Source organism: Hyaena hyaena, unplaced genomic scaffold (genome assembly GCF_003009895.1).
Source record: "Hyaena hyaena isolate Hyena2069 unplaced genomic scaffold, ASM300989v1 scaffold_1508, whole genome shotgun sequence".
Lineage (NCBI taxonomy): Eukaryota > Metazoa > Chordata > Mammalia > Carnivora > Hyaenidae > Hyaena > Hyaena hyaena.
The window spans coordinates 90245-110548 of NW_024082142.1; the positions used below are offsets into that span (position 1 = coordinate 90245).

Sequence of the window (20304 nt, forward strand, 5' to 3'; positions counted from 1 at the left end):
GTAGGGTTCATGTTTGTGGTGGTGTCTCTGGTATCTTTGTTCCTTGCAACCTTTCCTTCAGAGCATCCCCCTCAGGATTTCTTGTAGGGCTGGCTTCGTGGTGACAAATTCTTTCAATTTCTGTTTACTTGGAAAGGTTTTTATCTCTCCTTCTCATTTGAATGACAGGCTTGCTGGGTAGAGGATTCTTGGCTGCATATTTTTTCTGCTCATCACATTGAAGATCTCCTGCCATTCCTTTCTGGCCTGCCACGTTTCAGTAGATAGGTCTGTCACCACTCTGATAGGTTTGCTTTTGTATGTTAGGGCCTTTTTCTCCCTAGCTGCTTTCAAAATTCTCTCCTTGTCCTTATACTTTGCCAGTTTCACTATGATATGCCATGCAGAAGATCGATTCAAGTTACCTCTGAGGGGAGTCCTCTGAGCCTCTTGTATTTCAGCATTTACTTCCTTCCCCAGGTCGGGGAAGTTCTCTGCTATAACTTGTTCCAGGACTCCTTCAGCACCTTTCCCCCTCTCTTCCTCTTCTGGAATTCCTATGATACAGATATTGTTGCGTTTGACGGTATCGCTGAGCTCTCGAACTCTTGTTTCCTGTTCCTGGATCAGTTTGTCTCTTTTTTTGTCAGCTTCTTGTTTTTCTATCATGGTGTCTTCTAAATCACTTATTCTCCTTTCTACCTCTTCAATCCGTGCATTGGAGGCCTCTAATTTATTATGTGTCTCATTTATCGCATGTTTAAATTCTTCATGCCTATTTTTATTTTCCATTCTGTCTGTAGCCATAGTTTCTTTGATGTCCTCTATGTTTTTTTCAAGCCCAGCTATTAATTTTACCATTATTATTCTAAAATCTTGTTCAGTTATGCTGCTGATATCTGTTTTGAGCAGTTCATTACCTCTCATTTCTTCTTGGAGTTTCTTTGGAGTAGAACTCTTTTGTTTCGTCATTTTAGTTAGCTCTCCGGCTCTTGTTAGTTTTAAAGACCCTTTATGCTCTCTGCACCTATGAGCGCTGCTGTATCCAAGAAGACTCTTTGACTGTCCAGGGCCTATCCTTTCAGAGTGTTTTTTGAATGGTATCTCTTGCTCTCTCTTGTTGGGACCTTGGTTATTTTATTTTCCTATTTGTAGTGATATTTGGGACTCTCCACCTTGTGTACTCTGGCTTGTTTCTTGAGGTAGCCCTGGTAAAGAAAACAGACAGACAAACACACAGGGAGCAGGGGCACACAGATGCACAGAGTAATTCAACTATCATGCAAACCAAGAGGGAAAACGAAAAAGTTAAGAGAAAAGGCGGAGGAGGGAGAGCGAATAATAGAGAGTATAAAATACATAAAAGGGTCAAAAAGGAGAAAAGGAAAAAAGAAGAAAACCGATGGACAAAGAATGGTTTAAAACATATAATGCGATTTCCCAGCTACAGTTAAATAGCTATGTGTATGCAGTGCTGGTTGAAGAGCATAGAGAAAGAGAAAGAAGACAGGGCGGGGATGAGGCAAAATTGGAAATAGAATGAACAGGCAGAAGGGATAAGAAGCTTTTTTCAAAGAGCTAAAGGGTAGAATATGTTTGGATAAGTGAGAGAAGGACGCTGGTATTATCTAGAGAGACTATATAGTCTAATTACTCAAGGACTCTTAAAATTTCTTGCCATCATTGTCCTGTGCAGTTCCTGTCTTTCTTTCCTAGGTAATCCAAAAGCTACCTTGGACTCATATTCCTCTCTTATTCCTAAGGATACCTTGTATCAGGCTTTATGATTTATCAATCCTGAAGTTTGCTTTGGGCAGAACAGTTGCCTATACTGGTATCTACTTGTCTCAAATGATTTCTGAGGATCTACAGAGAGTAGTACATACTATAGTCTTCATCTCTGCAAAATAAACAGGCTATGATTTATTTCATAACCACTTTGTCAGAGCCTGTGTGCAAGGGATTTATATAAGTAATTTCGAAGTCTAACAATCAGGAATTTACAAAATCTCCATTTTATAGATAAGGAAGCAAAGTGACTTGCCCATCACTGGAATTTAAGCATAGATCCACTAGATACTAAAATTCCTGCTTTATCTTCTGATAATAAAAGTTATTCTCAAAGTATTCTCTAGCCCCAAAATGAACTACTCCAGATTTTTTAAAATCTAAGTTTTTCCTTCTGTGATTTGCAGTTTCATCTATAGAAATGGGCTAGCTCCTGGCAACCTAATAGCAATTAAAGGTACTAAAATTAGGTATTTGCAAATTAAAATTAGGCACCTTAATAGCCTTTACTTAACACTGGGTCAGTATCCTACCTTCTGCCTGCAGCTTGACAAGAGATATTTGATGGCAAAGACTATAAGGCATGTGTATGTAGATAGTTGAGATTCCTACAGTTGGGAGAGAAGGCCATTTGTTGACAGTGCCTTGAATTGGGCATGTTTTTTATTTCTGCTAATCTTTTGGTTTCTATATTATTCTTAGCTTCATGATTATCAGTATGGTCTCCTAATAGTTGTTGGGCTACATATTGTGTAGTGACAAAAATTTGTTTCAACAGTAGTTTTGGTCTGCAATGTTTCAATACTTAGACTTCAAGGCACAGAGGTCTTGCAGATAAAATATAAACCATTCATATTTCTGTTGCTAAAGCAGACTTATACATAATCCACCCCTCCCCTTGACTTTTCTTACAAAGCAATGCTTCCTTATCATCTCTGATTTTTTTTTTTTTTTTTTTTTTGCTTTGGAATTGAGAACAGAGGGAGAAGGTGGACTACAGAGCTCTGCCTGAGTCAGATACCAGTTTGGATTTAACATGGTATGTGGGAAGTGAGGCTAGCAATCCAAGAAAATTTGAGATGAGTTGGAGAAAGTCAAGTATTACAGAGGTCAGAAAGTGTTGTTGCTTCTATCTTATGCTCTTTCTGTGGTCCAAGCAGGCTTCTAGAGAGCTAGATGAATATAATAAAATCACAGTAACTAACAAGCTCACAATCTGGTTATTTATGACCCTGTGATTATTGTATTGCTTTATGAATTGATCTGAAGTTAGTGAATGCTCAGTTTTCCAGTTGTCTTTATTTGATAAACAACATGTTCAATGGAAAGAACATTATTTTGTAGATACACCTAACTAGGTTCAAATCCAAGTTCTGCCACCTGGCTAGCTGTGTGATTTGGGGCAAGTTATTTAAATTTTTCTATTAAAAAAGAGGGGCAGGCTCCTGGGTGGCTTAGGTGGTTGAGCATCCAGCTTTGGCTCAGGTCATGGTCTCATGGTTTGTGAGTTCGAGCCTCACATTGGGTTCTCTGCTATCAGCATGGAGCCCACATCAGATCCTCTGTCCCTCTCTCTCTGCACCTCCCCTGATCATGCTCTCTCTCTCAAATAAATTAAACATTTGAAAAAAGGGGGGGATGGTGATTAATGATACTCATTTCACAGATTTAGAAAGATAAATGAAATACATCTTAAATTACCTAGCCCAGTGCCTATCATGAAATAGTAATCGCTAGAATGTCAGCTCCATGAGAACAGGAATTTGGGGCTCTTGGTCACTACTCTATTTCCACACCTAGGTCAATGCCTGGCATGTATCAGTGCCTGGCCCAGTAAATACTGGTTGAAAATCAAAATAGCTCATTGGTTCCCTACTCTGTGTGAGTGTTCAATACACTGGAGATACAGCAGTGAACAAAATGGACCAAGAAATCGTGGCCTTCTTAGAGCTCCCATTCTAGTGATAAATACTTCTACTTGTTTTTAATAGCAAATATTTTTCAATAAAATATTTCTGAAAGAACCAAAGTATGGTAGATAAAATGGAGGGGCACTTGGGTGGCTCAGTCGGTTAAGCATCTGACTTTGGCTCAGTTCATGATCTCACCGTCTGTGGATTCGAGCCCTACATTGGGCTCTGTGCTGACAGCTCAGAGCCTGGAGCCTGCTTCAGATTCTGTGTCTCCCTCTCTCTGCCCCTCCCCTACTCGTGCTCTGTCTCTCTCTCTCTCTGTCTCTCAAAAATGAGTAAACATTAAAAAAAAATTTTTTTATAAAGATAAAATGGAGAATACGAGCTCAGACTGAAGAGAAAGTAGGAATACCTTTCCTGTCTAGTGGTTTTGTCCAATTCTCTATCTACCCAAATACTGGTTTGGTAAGCACAATTTGAAAGCCACTGCTTTAGACTACTTGTGATTGGAAATGAGACATTAAACTTTTTCTCAGCAGTTTTCCCCTGAGTTTTGATAAATAAGTGTCGCTTCCTCTAGAAAGCATTGCCCCGTTGACTGGTCAGGTGCCTTTCGTCTATGTTTCCATGGCACCCTATGATTATAACTTCTTTTTTTTTTTAATGTTTTATTTATTTCTAGGAGAGAGAGAGACAGCGCGAGCAGGGGAGGGTCAGAGAGAGAGGGAGACACAGAATCTGAAGCAGGCTCCAGGCTCTGAGAGGGCAGTCAGCACAGAGCCCGACGCGGGGCTCGAACCCACGAACCGCGAGATCATGACCTAAGCAAAAGTCGGACGCTTAACCGACTAAGCCACCCAGGCGCCCCATAACTTCTTAATATTAGGTGTCTTACTCTGTCTCTCTGCATCCTGGCACTTAGAAGTCCTCAATTCTTGGCACTGTTGTACTGAACAGTGAGCTAGCAATGAAAAGCTAGAGGCAATTGTTGAGACTCTCAACTCTTACTTTCTTAAAAGCTCAGATGTACTTCTTTTCTGATTAGTTATTTGGGTATGTTACTGTTTAAAGCTCACCTAAATCATTTCAGTCTCCTGAAAAATTACAAGGTTGATAACTGGATCTGTTTGAGCCAGGGACTGAAAGTCCTTCTGCTTACAGATGGTAGCAGTCATCATACATGTGGAAATGGAGCCAAGTACTCAGCTATTCTGAAAGGTATTATGGCTAGGAGGCTTATTCCTTGCCCTGATCAGGATTTAATTGCCATTAGTCACTCTAGGTGATATTCTGCTAAATAATAATGATCTGACTAGAGAACACTGTTTCTTAAACTTGCCTCATCATGACAGTCACCTGGTGTTCTTGAAAGCAACCAAAGTGTCTATTGTTGGATGAATGAATAAAGAAAATATGACATATACATACAAAGAGTATTATTCAGCCTTAAAAAAGAAACAAATCCTGCCATTTGGGACTACATGGATGAATCAGAGGACATTAAGCTGAGTGAAAGCCAGACACAAAGGACAAATACTTCATGATACCATTTAATGAGGAATCTAAAATTGTCACTCATAGAAGCAGAGAGTAGAATGGTGGTGCCCAGAGGCTGTCAGGAGGGAATATTAGGGAAGAATTAGTCAAAGGATACAAAGTTTTGGTTATACAAGACAAATGAGTCCTAGAGATCTGAGATCTGTACAACCTATGCCTATAATTAACAATACTGTTTTGTGTACTTAAAGTTTTGCTTAACATATGTTAAGTGCTTTTATCACAAAAAATAAAGAGGGCAGGAGGAAACTTGGAGGTTATGGACATGTTTATAGTAGACTGTGGTGATGATTCTTATTTCTAAACTCAAGGTATATACATTAATTATGTATAGCTTTTTGTATATCAGTCATACCTCAAAAAATATATATATATTTATTTATTTCTAGCCTAGCCCTACTCCTCAGAGGAGAGGCCTGGAATAGGAATTACCTTCAAGGAACGAGGGTAAAATGTCTGAAATAAGGCATACCTTATTTCATTGTATTTTGCTGTATTGCATACCACAGATACTGCATTCTTTACAATTTGGAGATTTATGACAACCCTGCATCAAGCAAATCTACTGGTACCATTTTTCCAACTGTATTTGCTTACTCCCTGTTTCTCTGTCATATTTTGGTAATCCCCACAATATTTCAAGTTTTATTATATTTGTTACAATGATATGTGATCAGAGATCTTTGGGATGTTACTCTTTTTCATTGTTTGGGGGCACCACAAACCTCAACAATACAAAATGGTGAACTTAATAAATGTGTGTGTTCTGACTGCTCCACTGACCATCAGTTCAGGTTTCCCTATTCCCCGAGACATAAGAATATTAAAATTAGGCCAATTAACCCTACAATGGCCTCAGGTGTTCAAGTGAAAGGAAGAGGCGCATATCTCTCACTTTATTTAAAAACTTTTTAAATGTTTATTTATTTTTGAGAGAGGGAGAGTAGGAGTGTTGAGCTGGGGGAGGGGAGTGGCGGGGGGAGGGGTTGGTGGGAGGAGGGGAATCTCAAGGAAGCTCCATGCTCTCAGCCCAGAGCCCAATGCAGGGCTCAAACCCACGAACCATGAGATCATGACCTGAGCTGAGGTTGGTCACTCAACTGACAGCCACTCAGGCACCTCACACATCTCTCACTTTAAATCAGAGGCTAGGAATAATTAAGCTTAGTGAGAAAGGCATATTGAAAGCTGAAATAGGTCAAAAGCTAAGCCTCTTGTGCCAAAAAGGTAGTCAAGTCGTGAATGCAAAGAAGTTCTTGAAGGAAATTAAAAATGCTACTCTAGTGAGGCACCTGGGTGGCTCAGTCTGACTATTGATTTCAGCTCAGGTCATGATCTCAGAGTTCTGAGTTGGAGCCCTGTATCGGGCCCTTCACGTAGAGTGGGAAGCCTGCTTGGGATTCTCTCTCTCTCTCTCTCTCTCTCTCTCTCTCTCTATCTCTGTCTCTATCTCTCTCTCCCTCTCTTTCTGCTCTTCCCCTGCTCGCATGTGCTCTCTCTCAGAATTAATAAAATTTTTAAAAAGATGATTGCGTACTATACATAATTTGTACTTCATTCATTTACTTATCATGCTGAGTTTTCTATGTGAGTACATAGAGTTTTAATTTTTTATGGTTCCACCCTATTCTATTTTATGCATATGTTATTATTTATATACCTAGTTACTTATTGATGGGCAATTAGACTTTTCCAGTTTTTAGCTATTATGAATACTTGTACAGTTGCAATGCTCTTGCTTATATGTAAGCACTTTCAATGTTGTTCCAAGTACCTTACATATCTAAAAGGTGACTCTGTAGAAACAAAATTACCAGGTCAAAAAGTATGTTCATTTGTAATTTTGACAGATCTTGCCAGATTTTTCTCCAAAGAGATTGTATCATTTACACATCTACCTTCAATATTTGTGAGTGCCTGTTTCCCTTACCAGTATATTTGGTTAAACTTCTAGGTGAAATACCATCTTTCAGCATTATTTTAATTTTTACTTCTTCTCACAAGTGACTTTTATCATCTTTTTATATGCTTACAATCTATTTGTGTTTCCTTTTTTGTGAACTATTTTCTTGTGTTGTTAGGCATTTTTTAACTTTTCTGTTAGAGGAATTAGCCCTCTATATTATGAATTGCAAACTTTTTTTTGCAATTTGTCATTTTTCTTTTGAGTTTACTTACATTGGCTTTTCCTAAACAGAAATGTTTTATTTTTATTTAGTCAGGAAGATTCATCTTCCTCTTTACTGTTATTTGGTTTTCTCTTATATGTAAATTTTCCCCATTCTGAAATTATTTTTAAAAATTCCCCAATGGAGTCTTCTATTATTTTTATAGTTATCCTGGTTAAAGTATGAGGAATGCTTCTATCTTACTGTTTTCAATTAAATGTCCAGTTATTCCAACACCATCTGTTGAATAATCCATATTAACTTTGTAATTTAAAAAATGAGTTATGGATTTTGTAACAATTAAATAGCATTTAATAAAGGCCAGCGCATCTGTTACAAGATATGTAGAAGCCATATCATCCAAATGCAGCATATGGACCCTTTTTGGATCCTAATTTGAACAAACCCACTGTCAAAAAACATTTTTAAGGCAATCTTGGAAAATAGAGTAGCTACTGGGTATTATGATATTAAGAAACTTGTTAACTTTGGTGAAATACTAGTATTATTTTTAAAGTCTTTATCCATTACAGATAAGGAATGAAGTATTTATAGGTGACTTGATATCTGTAGTTTGCTTGAAAGTATGCTAGAAATGATGAACAATCATATGAAAAGACGCTCAATGTAACTAATTATCAGAGAAATGCAAATGAAAACCACAGTGAGATATCACCTCACACCCATTAGGATGGCTACTATAAAAAAGAAAGATAAGAACCAGATGTTGGTGAGGTTGTGGAGAAGTTAGAACCCTTGTGCACTGTTGGTGGTTATATAAAATGGCACAACCTGTATGGAAAATAGTATGGAGGTTCTTTCTAAAAATAAAACTACCATATGATTCAGCAATTGTACTTTTGAGTATTTATCCGAAAGAACTGAAAACAGGATCTTGAAGAGAGATTTGCACATCTATGTTTATAGCAGCACTATTCAGAATAGCCAAGAAGTGGAAGCAACCCATATGTCCATTGAGTGATGAACAGGTGAAAAAAAGAAAAATAATACAATGGAATATTATTTCGCTTTAAAAAGGAAGGAAGCCCTGTCACATACTACAAGGTGAATGAACCTTGAGAACATTGTTAAGTGAAGTAAGTCAGTCATAAAAAGACATACTGTATAGTTCCACTTATATGAGGTATCTAGTCAAATTAATTGAAACAGAAAGTAGGATGGTGGTTGCCAGAAGCTGAGGGAGAGGCGGAAATGGAGAATTCATTTAATAAGTATAGGTTTCAGATTTGCAAGATTAAAATATCCTGAAGATCTATTTCACAACAATGTGAGTAAACCACGCTACTTAACTATACACTTAAAAATGGTTAAAATGGTAAATTTTATGTTATGTGGTTTTTTAGTCACAAATTAAAAAGTGTATTTAAAAGTGGCAGAACAAAAGCAGGGCATGGTAGATGAAACAAGAATGACTTAACATGGATAGTAGTTGAAACAGGATAATGGTATCATAGAGGTTTATTATGGTATTTCCGTTACCTTTGTATGTTTAAATTTTTCCATAATAAAAAGTTTTAAAAGTGAGAGTTCAGGGGCGCCTGGGTGGCTTAGTCGGTTGAGCGTCCGACTTTCGCTTAGGTCATGATCTCGCGATTCGTGGGTTCGAGCCCCGCGTCGGGCTCTGTGCTGACTGCCAGCTCAGAGCCTGGAGCCCATTTCAGAGTCTGTGACTCCCTCTCTCTCTGACCCTCCCCTGCTCACGCTGTCTCTCTGTCTCTCCTAGAAATAAATAAAAAACATTAAAAAATTTTTAAAAAAATAAAAGAGTTCGGGAGCATCGGCATTGTGGACAGAGCTAAATTTGAATTCTAGTTCTAATTTCTAAAAATTGGGATGTAATTCTCATAATGGCATAAAATTTACAATTTTTATGTACAGTTCAGTTGTATGCAGAGTTGTGCAACTGTGACCACTAATTCCAGAACACTTTTATCACCCCAAAAGTGAGCCCAGTATCCTCTAGCACTCATTCTTCATTTCCCTTTTCCCCCAGTGCCTGGCAACCACTAATCTATTTTTCCATCTACATGGATTTTCCTGTTCTGGAAAATGCATATAAAAAGAATCATATAATATGTGGTCTTTGTGTCTGGCTTCTTGCACTCTATAGTGTTTTTAAGGTTCATTTATGTTGTAGAATGAATCAGTACTTCATTCCTTTTTATAGCTAAATAAGATTCCCTTATGTGGCTATACCACGTTTTGTTTAACCATTTTTCTGATGATGGACATTTGGGTTTTTTTGTTTTTTAATGTTTCTTTATTTTTGAAAGAGAGACTGAGACAGAGAATCCCAACGAGGCTCTGACAGCACAGAGCCTGACATGGGACTCAAACTCATGAAGTGTGAAATCATGACCTGAGCCAGAATCAAGAGTGGGATGCTCAACCTGAGCCACTCAGACACCCCTGTTGATGGACATCTGGAATGCTCTGTGGCCCTGAGCATGGCCTCTCTCTTCTCTGAGCCTCAGTGTCCTCATCTGTAAGATGGGGCTTATAACGCTTACATTGTCTGTGATGATGAGAGGGAAGGTTTCATACTTATACCTGGTATAGACAGATGCTCGATAAGTGACTTGTATGAGAGGTATTCTGAAAGAAACTATCACCAGGAGGACAGCATAAAACGGTATTCCTAACCTGACCCAATTGGAGTTAATCATAACTCTAGGTATGAATATGTTGCAGTACAAAGTAAGGATTTTTGGTTCCTTTGTTTGGATATCAAACATGCAGACATTACTTTGCTATCTGCTTATTAGTGTCCCTCCCCCTGTGGACTTTATGTGTGACATAACTATCTACTGTGACTACACTTTCCATAGCCAGAGAGAAACTTAATGTACTAAAATTCCTGTCAGACTCCAGAAAACTACCATTCTTTTTTTTTTTTAATTTTTAATGTTTTATTTATTTCTGAGAGAGAGAGAGAGAGACAGCGTGAGCAAGGGAGGAGCAGAGAGAGAGGGAGACACAGAATCAGAAGCAGGCTCCAGGCTCTGAGCTGTCAGCACAGAGCCTGATGCAGGGCTTGAACCCACAAACCGTGAGATCATGACCTGGGCTGAAGTCAGACACTTAACAGACTGAGCCACCCAGGCGCCCCAAAACTACCATTCTTTTATAATTTAAGTGAAGAAAAAAACTAGATCAGTTGAGTTCAACAATAATATATAGGTCCACAGCCTCTATAGCCAAAATCCAAGCTTTGTTTCTTCCAGCTATGTGACCTTAGGAATAGCAATGTAAAAATGAGGATGATAATAACAGTTATGGCCTTATAAGATTGAGTATTAAATGAATTAATGTGGCAGAGTACTTGGAACATTGCATAGCACACAGTACATGGTCAGTATCTGTTAGCTATTTTTAATTATGCTCCAAACTTTATCTTGGAGCCAGAAATAGAGAGATAAATAAAGTCTCTGCAGTCAAGGAAGTTAGTGTGGTAGAACCAGTATGCAGATTTTTTCAGTATACTCTAAGTGCAGTGATAGAGGCATGCACAGGAAGGGCACTTAATAGTCTACCTCTATTATATAAAAAATAGTGCTTTCCAGGAAGAAGCCTGGTACAATGGTAAGTATATTCTCAAGTCAGAACAGCTTGGGTTTGAATCCCATGTACACTCATTCATTATGCAGCTTTGGGGACAGCGAACCTCTCATAGTTTTAGTTTTCCAACTTCTAAAATGGGGTGAATTTTCTGACCTCTGCCTGCTGGAAGTACCCTGTTTAAGAACTCTGTGGCCTAATGTGGTCCTAAAAATGCAAGCAAGGATTTGTAAAAAGGAGTTAGATGAACTTAGAATCAGATTCTAACTATATGTTGTTTAACCTTTCTGTGTCTATTTCCACATGTAAGTTTTTTTTATCCATATCTACCTTGCTTATGGTTGTTCTGACAATGAGGTAATGTATGTAAAGTATATGTGGTATATTGAAAGTGCTGAGCAATAAATAATAGCTTTATTATCTTTCTAACAAAGATATCTTCATTGTTATTGTTTAAGGTGAAAAGTAATATATGCCTTGTTAATTTCAGTATTCTTTTTTTTCAATTTATTTATTTTGAGAGAGAGCGAGCGAGCGAGCGAGCACATGCTGGTGGGGCAGAGAGAGAGGGGGATATGGAGAATCCCAAGCAGGTTCCACACAGCCAGTCCAGAGCCCAATGCGGGGCTCAAACTCACGAACCTATCATACCATGATCTGAGCCAACACCAAGAGTGAGATGCTTAACCTACTGAGCCATCCAGGCTCCCTAATTTCAGTATTCTTTTGAAGAGCCTCACATCACAGTTTCATGAAAGCACTGGCCATTTAAATGAATACATGGATGATAATGTCTTTGTTTATAGTAGGAATAATCAAGGTCAAAGCTGGGAAAGACTTTTTTTTGAAGAATATTGTGTTCAACCACTTGTGATCTTTAATTTCAACAAACTATAAAATAAAATTGCTAACCTTCTGGACTTCTAACCACATACAATCAGTTTCTGTTGCATGACATGATCTTCTCTCCTTCCCTCCTAGGTCTTTCAGAGCCTTGAAGACCACCATTTGGAAGTGGTGGCTTTTTTCAGGGAAAATGGCTTCCATGGCCTTCTTGCCCATGATTCCGAGTATGCTCTCTACAATATTCCCTCTTACTACAGTTCCCATGCTCTGAAGCTGAGCTGGAATGGGAAGAATCTCACTACCAATCAGTTCCTGATGCAGGAGGTAGCCAAGCAGCTAGGCTTGAAGCGGATGAATTTTCCCATATTTGCTGCGCTGCTAGGTAGGTATCCAAACAAAAGACTCCAAGTGATTGGTAAAGTTTCATCTTCCAATGCTAAGACATGAAGACCAGAACAATTTAGCCTCTCATTATTGAATTTATCTTTTTAAAGTCCGCATGACAAAACACTATATGCCGGCGGGGGGGAACCCTGTAGTCTTTTGGGCTTTTTTTACTAGAAACTCCACATGCTTGTCTTATGAATTTAATACAGGACATTCCAGAAAATTATTTCAATTTTTGTAAAAATTTTTTGGTACATTCCATTATTATTTTATGCAGAGTACTATCTTAGGCCAGGTGTTTTATTGGCCTTAGATAGCTTTGGTTCCCCATTCAGAGCATGAGCATTTCTTTCTCTTTGTCTCAATTTAATTTTTTTTTTTTGGCTCTAGCACTTTTCCCATCTGAATCTGTGTCTTAGTTTAGATCAAGAACACAAACTGCTGTGTATGTTTTTCTTTTTCTTTTTTTCTTTTTATTGTTTTAATGTTTTTTTTATTATTTATTTCTAGGAGAGAGAGAGAGAGAGACAGCGTGAGCAGGGGAGGGTCAGAGAGAGAGGGAGTCACAGACTGAAACAGGCTCCAGGCCCTGAGCTGGCAGTCAGCACAGAGCCCGACAAGGGGCTCGAACCCACGAACCACGAGATCATGACCTAAGCGAAAGTCAGACGTTCAACCGACTAAGCCACCCAGGCACCCCCACCCACATATGTTTTAAATGGGACAAGAAATACAAAACGGGTAGCAGAGGGCCTGGGACAAGTAATTATTCAATAGATGGTGCTGTTATTAGCATTATTAACAACAATTTAGAAGTTAGCTTTCTAATCAAGGCCATCTGAATCTGGTTGGTTCTGTCTCTNAGTCAGCACAGAGCCCGACGCGGGGCTCGAACCCACGAACCGCGAGATCATGACCTAAGCGAAAGTCGGACGCTTAACCCACTAAGCCACCCAGGCGCCCCTGTTTTTCTTTTTCTGTTGTGCTAACATTTTATTATGAAAATTTCCAAACATACAACAAAATTTAAAGAATTTGGTAGTGAAAATCCTATATCTGCCACCTGTATTCTGCCATTAACATTTTCCTATACTTGCTTTATCATATATATCTGTCCAGTCTAGTCATCCGTCAATTTATCTTTCAGAGATGCATGTAAAAATAAATTACAGACAGGTGATTATGTTTTGAGTTGGTTTTCCAAGTACTCACAGCATGATGGTTAATATGTTGTCTCAGGTATAACCTCTACTTATAATCCCAGTGGTTCATATAATGGAGATACCACAATTTTTAGAATTAGGCCTATGGCAAATCACTGAAGTTACTTACACCTACCTGGTTTCAATTTCCTTATCTGTGAAATGGAATAGTATATTTCATTGTGTTATTGACAAAATTAAATGAAATGAGATATATAAAACACCCAGCACTTACTAGGCAGTCAGTAATCGTAGCTTCTATTATAAAAGGTAGAATGACTAGGTAATAAATAATAGCATGGGCTTTGCAGTCCTCTTCTTATCCTGGTGCGGGCATTTATTAAACAGGCTACTTTGGGCTATGTCACCAAACTTGTTTGAACCTCAGTCTCCTTATCTGTAAAATAAGGATAATAATGCTACTGGCATGGTTATTATAAGGATGATATATACAAGAATGAGATACATAGTAGGTAATCAAGTCATAGCTAATATAGATATTACATTGAAAATCTATACCTATGTGAATTATTTTATTATTTTCTTACCCAGAAGCCCTTTCATAGCCTGGAAGTTCTATGAAAACATTTGTACAATCAGTAAGTGACAAATGTACTTTATAGGTAACCACATTCTCCCAGATGAGGACCTGGCTGCTTTTCACTGGAGCCTCTTGGGACCAGAACATCCCCTAGCATCACTTAAGGTAAAGTGCCCTATTTCCTGCCTATACATTCATGCCTTGGGAACATTAGGTTTTTTTAACTGGAGTTTTGATAGAATAATTACCTTTTATCAGGCTTAAAATATTTCAAATACTTACAAAAATTATAATTATGATCAACACCCTTAATACCTTTTTTATAAACTTTTTATTTTAATTCCAGTGTAGTTAATATACAGTGTTATATTATTCTCAGGCATACTATACCATTCAACAATTCCATTCATCACCTAGTACTCATCACAACAAATGCATTCCTTAAATCCCAATGACCTATTTCACCCATCCACCCCACCACTACCCACTTACAGAGTTTGTCCTCTATGGTTAAGAAGAGTCTGTTTCTTGCCTTGTCTATATCTTATTTCCCCTTTGCTCATTTATTTTCTTTTTTAAATTCCACATGAGTGAAATTATATGTTGTTTGTTTTTCTCTGACTGAATTATTTCACTTAGCATTATATTCTCTAGATCTACCCATGTTGTTGCAAATGGCAAGGTTTCATTCTTTTTATGGATGAATACTATTCCATTGTGTGTGTATACATATATGTGTATATATGTATGTGTGTGTATAAATGTATACACACATTGATTCTTTTAAAAATTTATTTATTTAAATTCAAGTTAGTTAACACACAGTGTAGTATTGGTTTCAGGAGTGGAACCCAGTGATGCATAACTTAAATATAACATCCAGAGCTCATCACAAGTGCCCTCCTTAATGCCCATCACCCATTTAGCCCATCCCACCATCTACCTCCCCTCCAGCAACCCTCAGTTTGTTTTCTGTATTTAAAAGTCTTTTATGGTTTGCTGCCCTCTTTGTTTGTATCTTATTTTTCCTTCCTTCCTCTGTCCCTGAGAAACAATCCCACAGTATACAGAATCTATGGTGTAGCATTGCTTAAATCAGCAAAGGTTGCATTCCCTCTGGGTGCGCCTCTGTCCCCTGATGATGAAAGGCCTTTTCTTGGCACCTGCAGGGTGTTTTGTCCTTGGGGAGGCAATAAATCCTTTTCCAAAAGTACTCCAGGAAGGGAACTGTTCTCTCACATTGTGCCCCAGAGATTCCTACACTGTGCTATGCACTCCAGAGCCAGCTACTTCCTCCACAGTAATGCGTGCCACAGCTCTGCTTCAGAGAAAGTCATGCACTTCCAAAACCTGGGTTTGAGTTTCAAATGCTGTTTTGGGGGGAAAAAAACTGGGACACTCAGTCCTTCTTGCCCCCCAGACTGTAGTCCAGACAGGTTTTCCTCTTGTTCTAACTTGATCCTGTACTTTCTCAACCCGTCTCTTTTTCTCCCTTTTGTCTCTCCATCAAAAGGGTTCCCTCCCCTCCACAACACCGCCATTTTTCTCTCCACCAATTCACTTCCACACACCTCACACCTGCCACACCGTCTCCCTCCAACTGTGGGGATCCTTCTGCCAGTCCACAGATCGATTTCCTGGGTGTTCCAAGTGATGTAACCTAAGTAAGCTCTGTTTGAGGGAGGAGGAAAACCCAAGGTCCCCCTATTTCTCTACCATGTTACCTCCTCCCATACTATTTCTTCTTTATCCATTCATCTGTTAGTGGACACTTGGGCCACTTCCATATCTTTTTTTTATTAAAAAATGTTTTTAATGTTTATTTATTTTTGAAAGAGAAAGAGAAGCAAAGTGTGAGTGGGGAGGGGCAGAGAGAGGGAGACACAGAATCCGAAGCAGGCTCCAGGCTCCCAACACAGAGCCCGATATGGGGCTCCAACCCAAGAGATCATGACCTGAGCCAAAGTCAAACACTCAACCAACTGAGCCACCCAGGTGCCCCAGGCCACTTCCATATCTTGACTATTGTAAATAGTGCTGCCAAAAACATGGGGGTGCATGTATCCCTTTGAATTAGTGTTTTTGTATTCTTTGTGGAAATACCCAGTTTTTACTGGATTTTGAGGCTATTCTATTTTTAACTTTCTGAGGAACCTCTATACTGTTTTCCACAGTGTCTGTACCACTTTGAATTTCCACCAGCAGTGTATGAATGTTCCTTTTTCTCCACATCCTCGCCAACACTTGTTGTTTCTTGTGTTTATGATTTTAGCTCTTCTGACAGGTTTGAGGTGATACCTCATTGTTAGTTTTGATTTGCAATTCTCTAATGATGAGTGATGTTGAACATGTTTTCATGTGTCTGTTGGCCATGTGTATGTCTTCTTTGAAGAAATGTCTGTTCATGTCTTTTGCCCATTTTTTAATTGGATTATTTGGTTTTTTGGGTGTTGAGTTATATAAGTTGTTTATATATATTTGGATACTAACTCTTTATCATATTTGTCATTTGCAAATATCTTCTCCCATTCAATAGGTTGTCTTTTAGTTTTGTGGATTGTTTCCTTTTCTGTGCAGAAGCTTTTTATTTTGATGTAGGTCCCAATAATTTATTTTTGCTTTTATTTCCCTTGTCTCATGAGACATGTCTTGAAAAATGTTGGTATGGCTGATGTCAGAGAAAGTACTGCTTGTGCTCTCTTCAAGGAGTTTTAGGGCTTCAGGTCTCACATTTAGGCCTTTAATCCATTCTGAATTTATTTTTGTGTATGTATGGTGTAAGAAAGTGGACCAGTTTCATTCTTTTTCATGTAATTGTCCAGTTTTCTCAACACCATTTGTTGAAGAGAATACCCTTAATATCTTAGGATTCATACAGACCTATGAAGCCAAATACTAATACCCCAGTAAATGAAATAATAAGCAAAAGACTGAAGCAGACAATTTACAAAAGAAGAAATACAGTGGCTAGTACTGTGACTAGATAGATGTAAATCTCACTATTGATCAGCCATGCAAATGAAATTATTTTTTTTAACTTACCAGTTTGGCAAATATTGAAAAATAAGTCTGCCCACTCCTTTTGAGGCTATGTTGAAAGTAATACTCTTATACACTTCTGGTGGTAGTTTGAGTTGCTCAAATATATTACTTTTCTCTAGTCTGCTAGTTCACACCTTTTCCTCTCTTCTCAAACTTCTAATATTCCCTTCTCCTTGCTCACTCAGCTCATGAACTGGCTTTGTATTTCACTGACAAAATGTAAGCATTTGGAACACAATTTCCACCAGCTACTACACTTTCATCTTCTCATCTACGTGCATCTGTGTGCCCACCTGTTTTGCCTGCCTTGTGTTAATTGTGGATGACCTGTCCTTGTTCCCATCTAAGGCCAACCCCTCTATGTATATGCCAAATCACATCCTCTCTTACTAACTTAAGGTCATCCATTTCGCAAGTCTTCCTCTTTCTTTTGCATTATCAATTTTTCTGTCTTCATTGAATTTTTCCCATCACATATATAACCATGCATCCATCTTAAAAAATAAAGGAAATCCTGCTCTTGACCTTACTCCCTCCACTCAAGCTATTCCATATTTCTTATCTTCTAGCCCATATTTCTTCTTCCCTTATAGCAAAGCCTTCTAGAGAGTTGTCTGTACTTAAGGTATTTATTATTCCTCTTCCCTACTCTCTCTTCAATCTGCTTTGCAGAAATGGCTCTTGATGAGGTCAAGGTGTTAATAAACCTCAATGTCAATCAATCTAATGGCCAGCATTCAGTGTTCATCATATTTAACCAATCAGGAGCATTTGACCCAGTTGCTAACTTCCTCTTCCTTAGAACATGTTCTTCACTTAGTTTTAATGACACCACTTTTTTCTAGTTTCCTTCCTATTTCACTGGCTGTTCCTACTGTTTCCTTTGCTACTTCTTTGTCTTCTTTTCTACTTCTTATCTTTGGAGTGACCCAGAATTCTATCCTTGGTCCCTTCTCTTAGTTCTACTTATATTTTCTGCCTTAGTGATTGATACCATACAGTATCATGACTTTAAGTATCACCTGTCCATTGATGACTCCTAAATATATGTCTCTAGTTTTTGTTATTTTTCTTGGAGAGAGAGATAGAGAGAGGGAGAGCACGTGCATGAGTGACAGAGAGGCAGAGGGAGAAAGAATCCTAAGGAGGTTCCATGCTCAGCACAGAACCCGATGCAGAGCTCCATCCCACAACCCTGGAATCATGACATGAGCCAAAATCAAGAGTCGGATGCTTAACCAACTGAGCCACCCAGGTACCCCTCTATGTCTCTAGTTTTAACATTTCTCTTGAACTCCAAATAGTAATATTTAACAGCCTACTAAACATCTTAGGGTCATATATCCAAGTGGAAACTCATGATCTTTCCCCTAAATCTCTTCCTCCAAGAGCCTTCCCCATTTTCATTAGTGGCAATCTCATCCTTCTAGTTGCTCAGGCTAAAAATCATAGAGTCAGTCTTGATTTTTTCCTTTCTTTCTTACACCCTACATTTCCTCTGTCAGCAAATACCATCTATTCTCCCTTCAGTATATATCCACTTCTCACCATTTTCATTGCTAGTACCATGGTCAATTCACCATTATTTCTTGCCTGGATTATTATAACAGTTTATTAACTGTTAGTTTTCTGTTTGCACTCTCCCCTCCCCAAAATCTATTCTCAATATAACAGCCAGAGTGATCCTTTAAAAAGCTGATTCAGATCAGTCATTTCTCTAATTCAGAATCGTCCAGTGGTTCTTCATGTCAGTCACTCAATCTTTACCACGGCCTACAAAGTCTTATACTGACTACCCTCTGTTACAGCTCTGATGTCATCTTCCCTTTTCTTTTGCTTGTAGAACCTTTGTACTTATTATTCTCTCCACTTGGAATGCTTTTCCTCTCATGTACCCATGTCCTCACTTTTATAGATTTTCTCAAATGGCATTTTCTCAGTGAGGCCTTTCCTGACCATCTTATTTAATATTACGTGGTTGTGTACACACACACACACACACACACACACACAAGCATTCTCGTACCCATCCTTGCATAGATTTTTCTCCAGCACTTACCTACATATAACACAATATGCATCTTACTTATTTATTCTGTTTGACTCCCCTCACCCTATCCTGACATACCTACCCTAGAATTTAAGCTTCCATAAGGGTAGTGATTTTTCTCTATCTTGTTCACTGCTGTATTCTTGGTACCTATGACAGTGCCTAGTTAGTACACAGTAGGCAGTAAATATTTGTTGAAGGAATGAATGGTTCAGCTTTTTACCGAAACAATTTTATATAAAAAGCCTTGAAGAAGTTTATACCCTTTGACTGAGTAATTAGTATTTTAGGAAGCTTGTAATTTAATCATTGGAATGTGAAAAACAAATCATACCTACATTTTATCACAACATTAAAGAAAACCTGTATTTAAAAATTTTTCAAGCATCACAAAAATAGATAAAATAATAGTGTAGTGAATCACTGTTGTAACATGTCACTGAAGGCAAGGGAAACAAACAAAAGCAAAAATGAGTTATTGGGACCTCTTCAAGGTAAAATGGTTCTGCACAGTAAAGGAAACAATCAACAAAACTAAAAGGCAGCCAATAGAATGGGAGAAGATATTTGCAAATGACACATCGGATAAAGGGTTAGTATCCAAAATCTATAAAGAACTTACCAAACTCCACATCCATAAAACAAATAATCCAGTGAAGAAATGGGGAGAAAACATGAATAGACACTTTTCCAAAGAAGAGATCCAGATGGCCAACAGACACATGAAAAGATGCTCAACATCATTCATCATCAGGGAAATACAAATCAAAACCACATTGAGGTACCACCTCACATCAGTCAGAGTAACTAAAATTAACGACTCAGGAAGCAAGAGATATTGGCGAGGATGTGGAGAAAGGGGAACCCTCCTGCATTGTTGGTGGGAATGCAAACTGGTACAGCCACTCTGGAAAACAGTGTGGAGGATCCTCAAAAAATTAAAAATAGAATTACCTTACAACTGAGCAATAGCACTACTAGGAATTTATCCAAGGGATACAGGAGTGCTGATTCAAAGGGGCACATGCACCCCAATGTTTATAGCAACACTATCAACAATAGCCAAGTTATGGAAAGCCCAAATGTCCATCAACTGGTGAATGGATAAAGAAGATGTAGTATATATACACGATGGAATACTACTTGGTGATGAAAAAGAATGAAATCTTGCCGTTTGCAACAACGTGGATGCAACTGGAGGGTATTATGCTAAGTGAAATAAGTCAGTCAGAGAAAGACAGATATATTGTGG

General features: G+C 38.3%; 1 protein-coding gene across 2 annotated transcripts in view; it reads left to right on the forward strand.

Moving 5' to 3' along the window:
- Positions 1–20304, forward strand: part of FAM120C (family with sequence similarity 120C) — a 127076-nt gene that overhangs the window by 23342 nt on the left and 83430 nt on the right. For both annotated transcript variants that reach the window (XM_039223924.1, XM_039223925.1), the window contains exons 2-3: positions 11966–12212; positions 14043–14125. In XM_039223924.1, coding sequence (XP_039079855.1) covers positions 11966–12212; positions 14043–14125 — 330 coding nt within the window. The remainder of the gene's footprint in view (positions 1–11965; positions 12213–14042; positions 14126–20304) is intronic.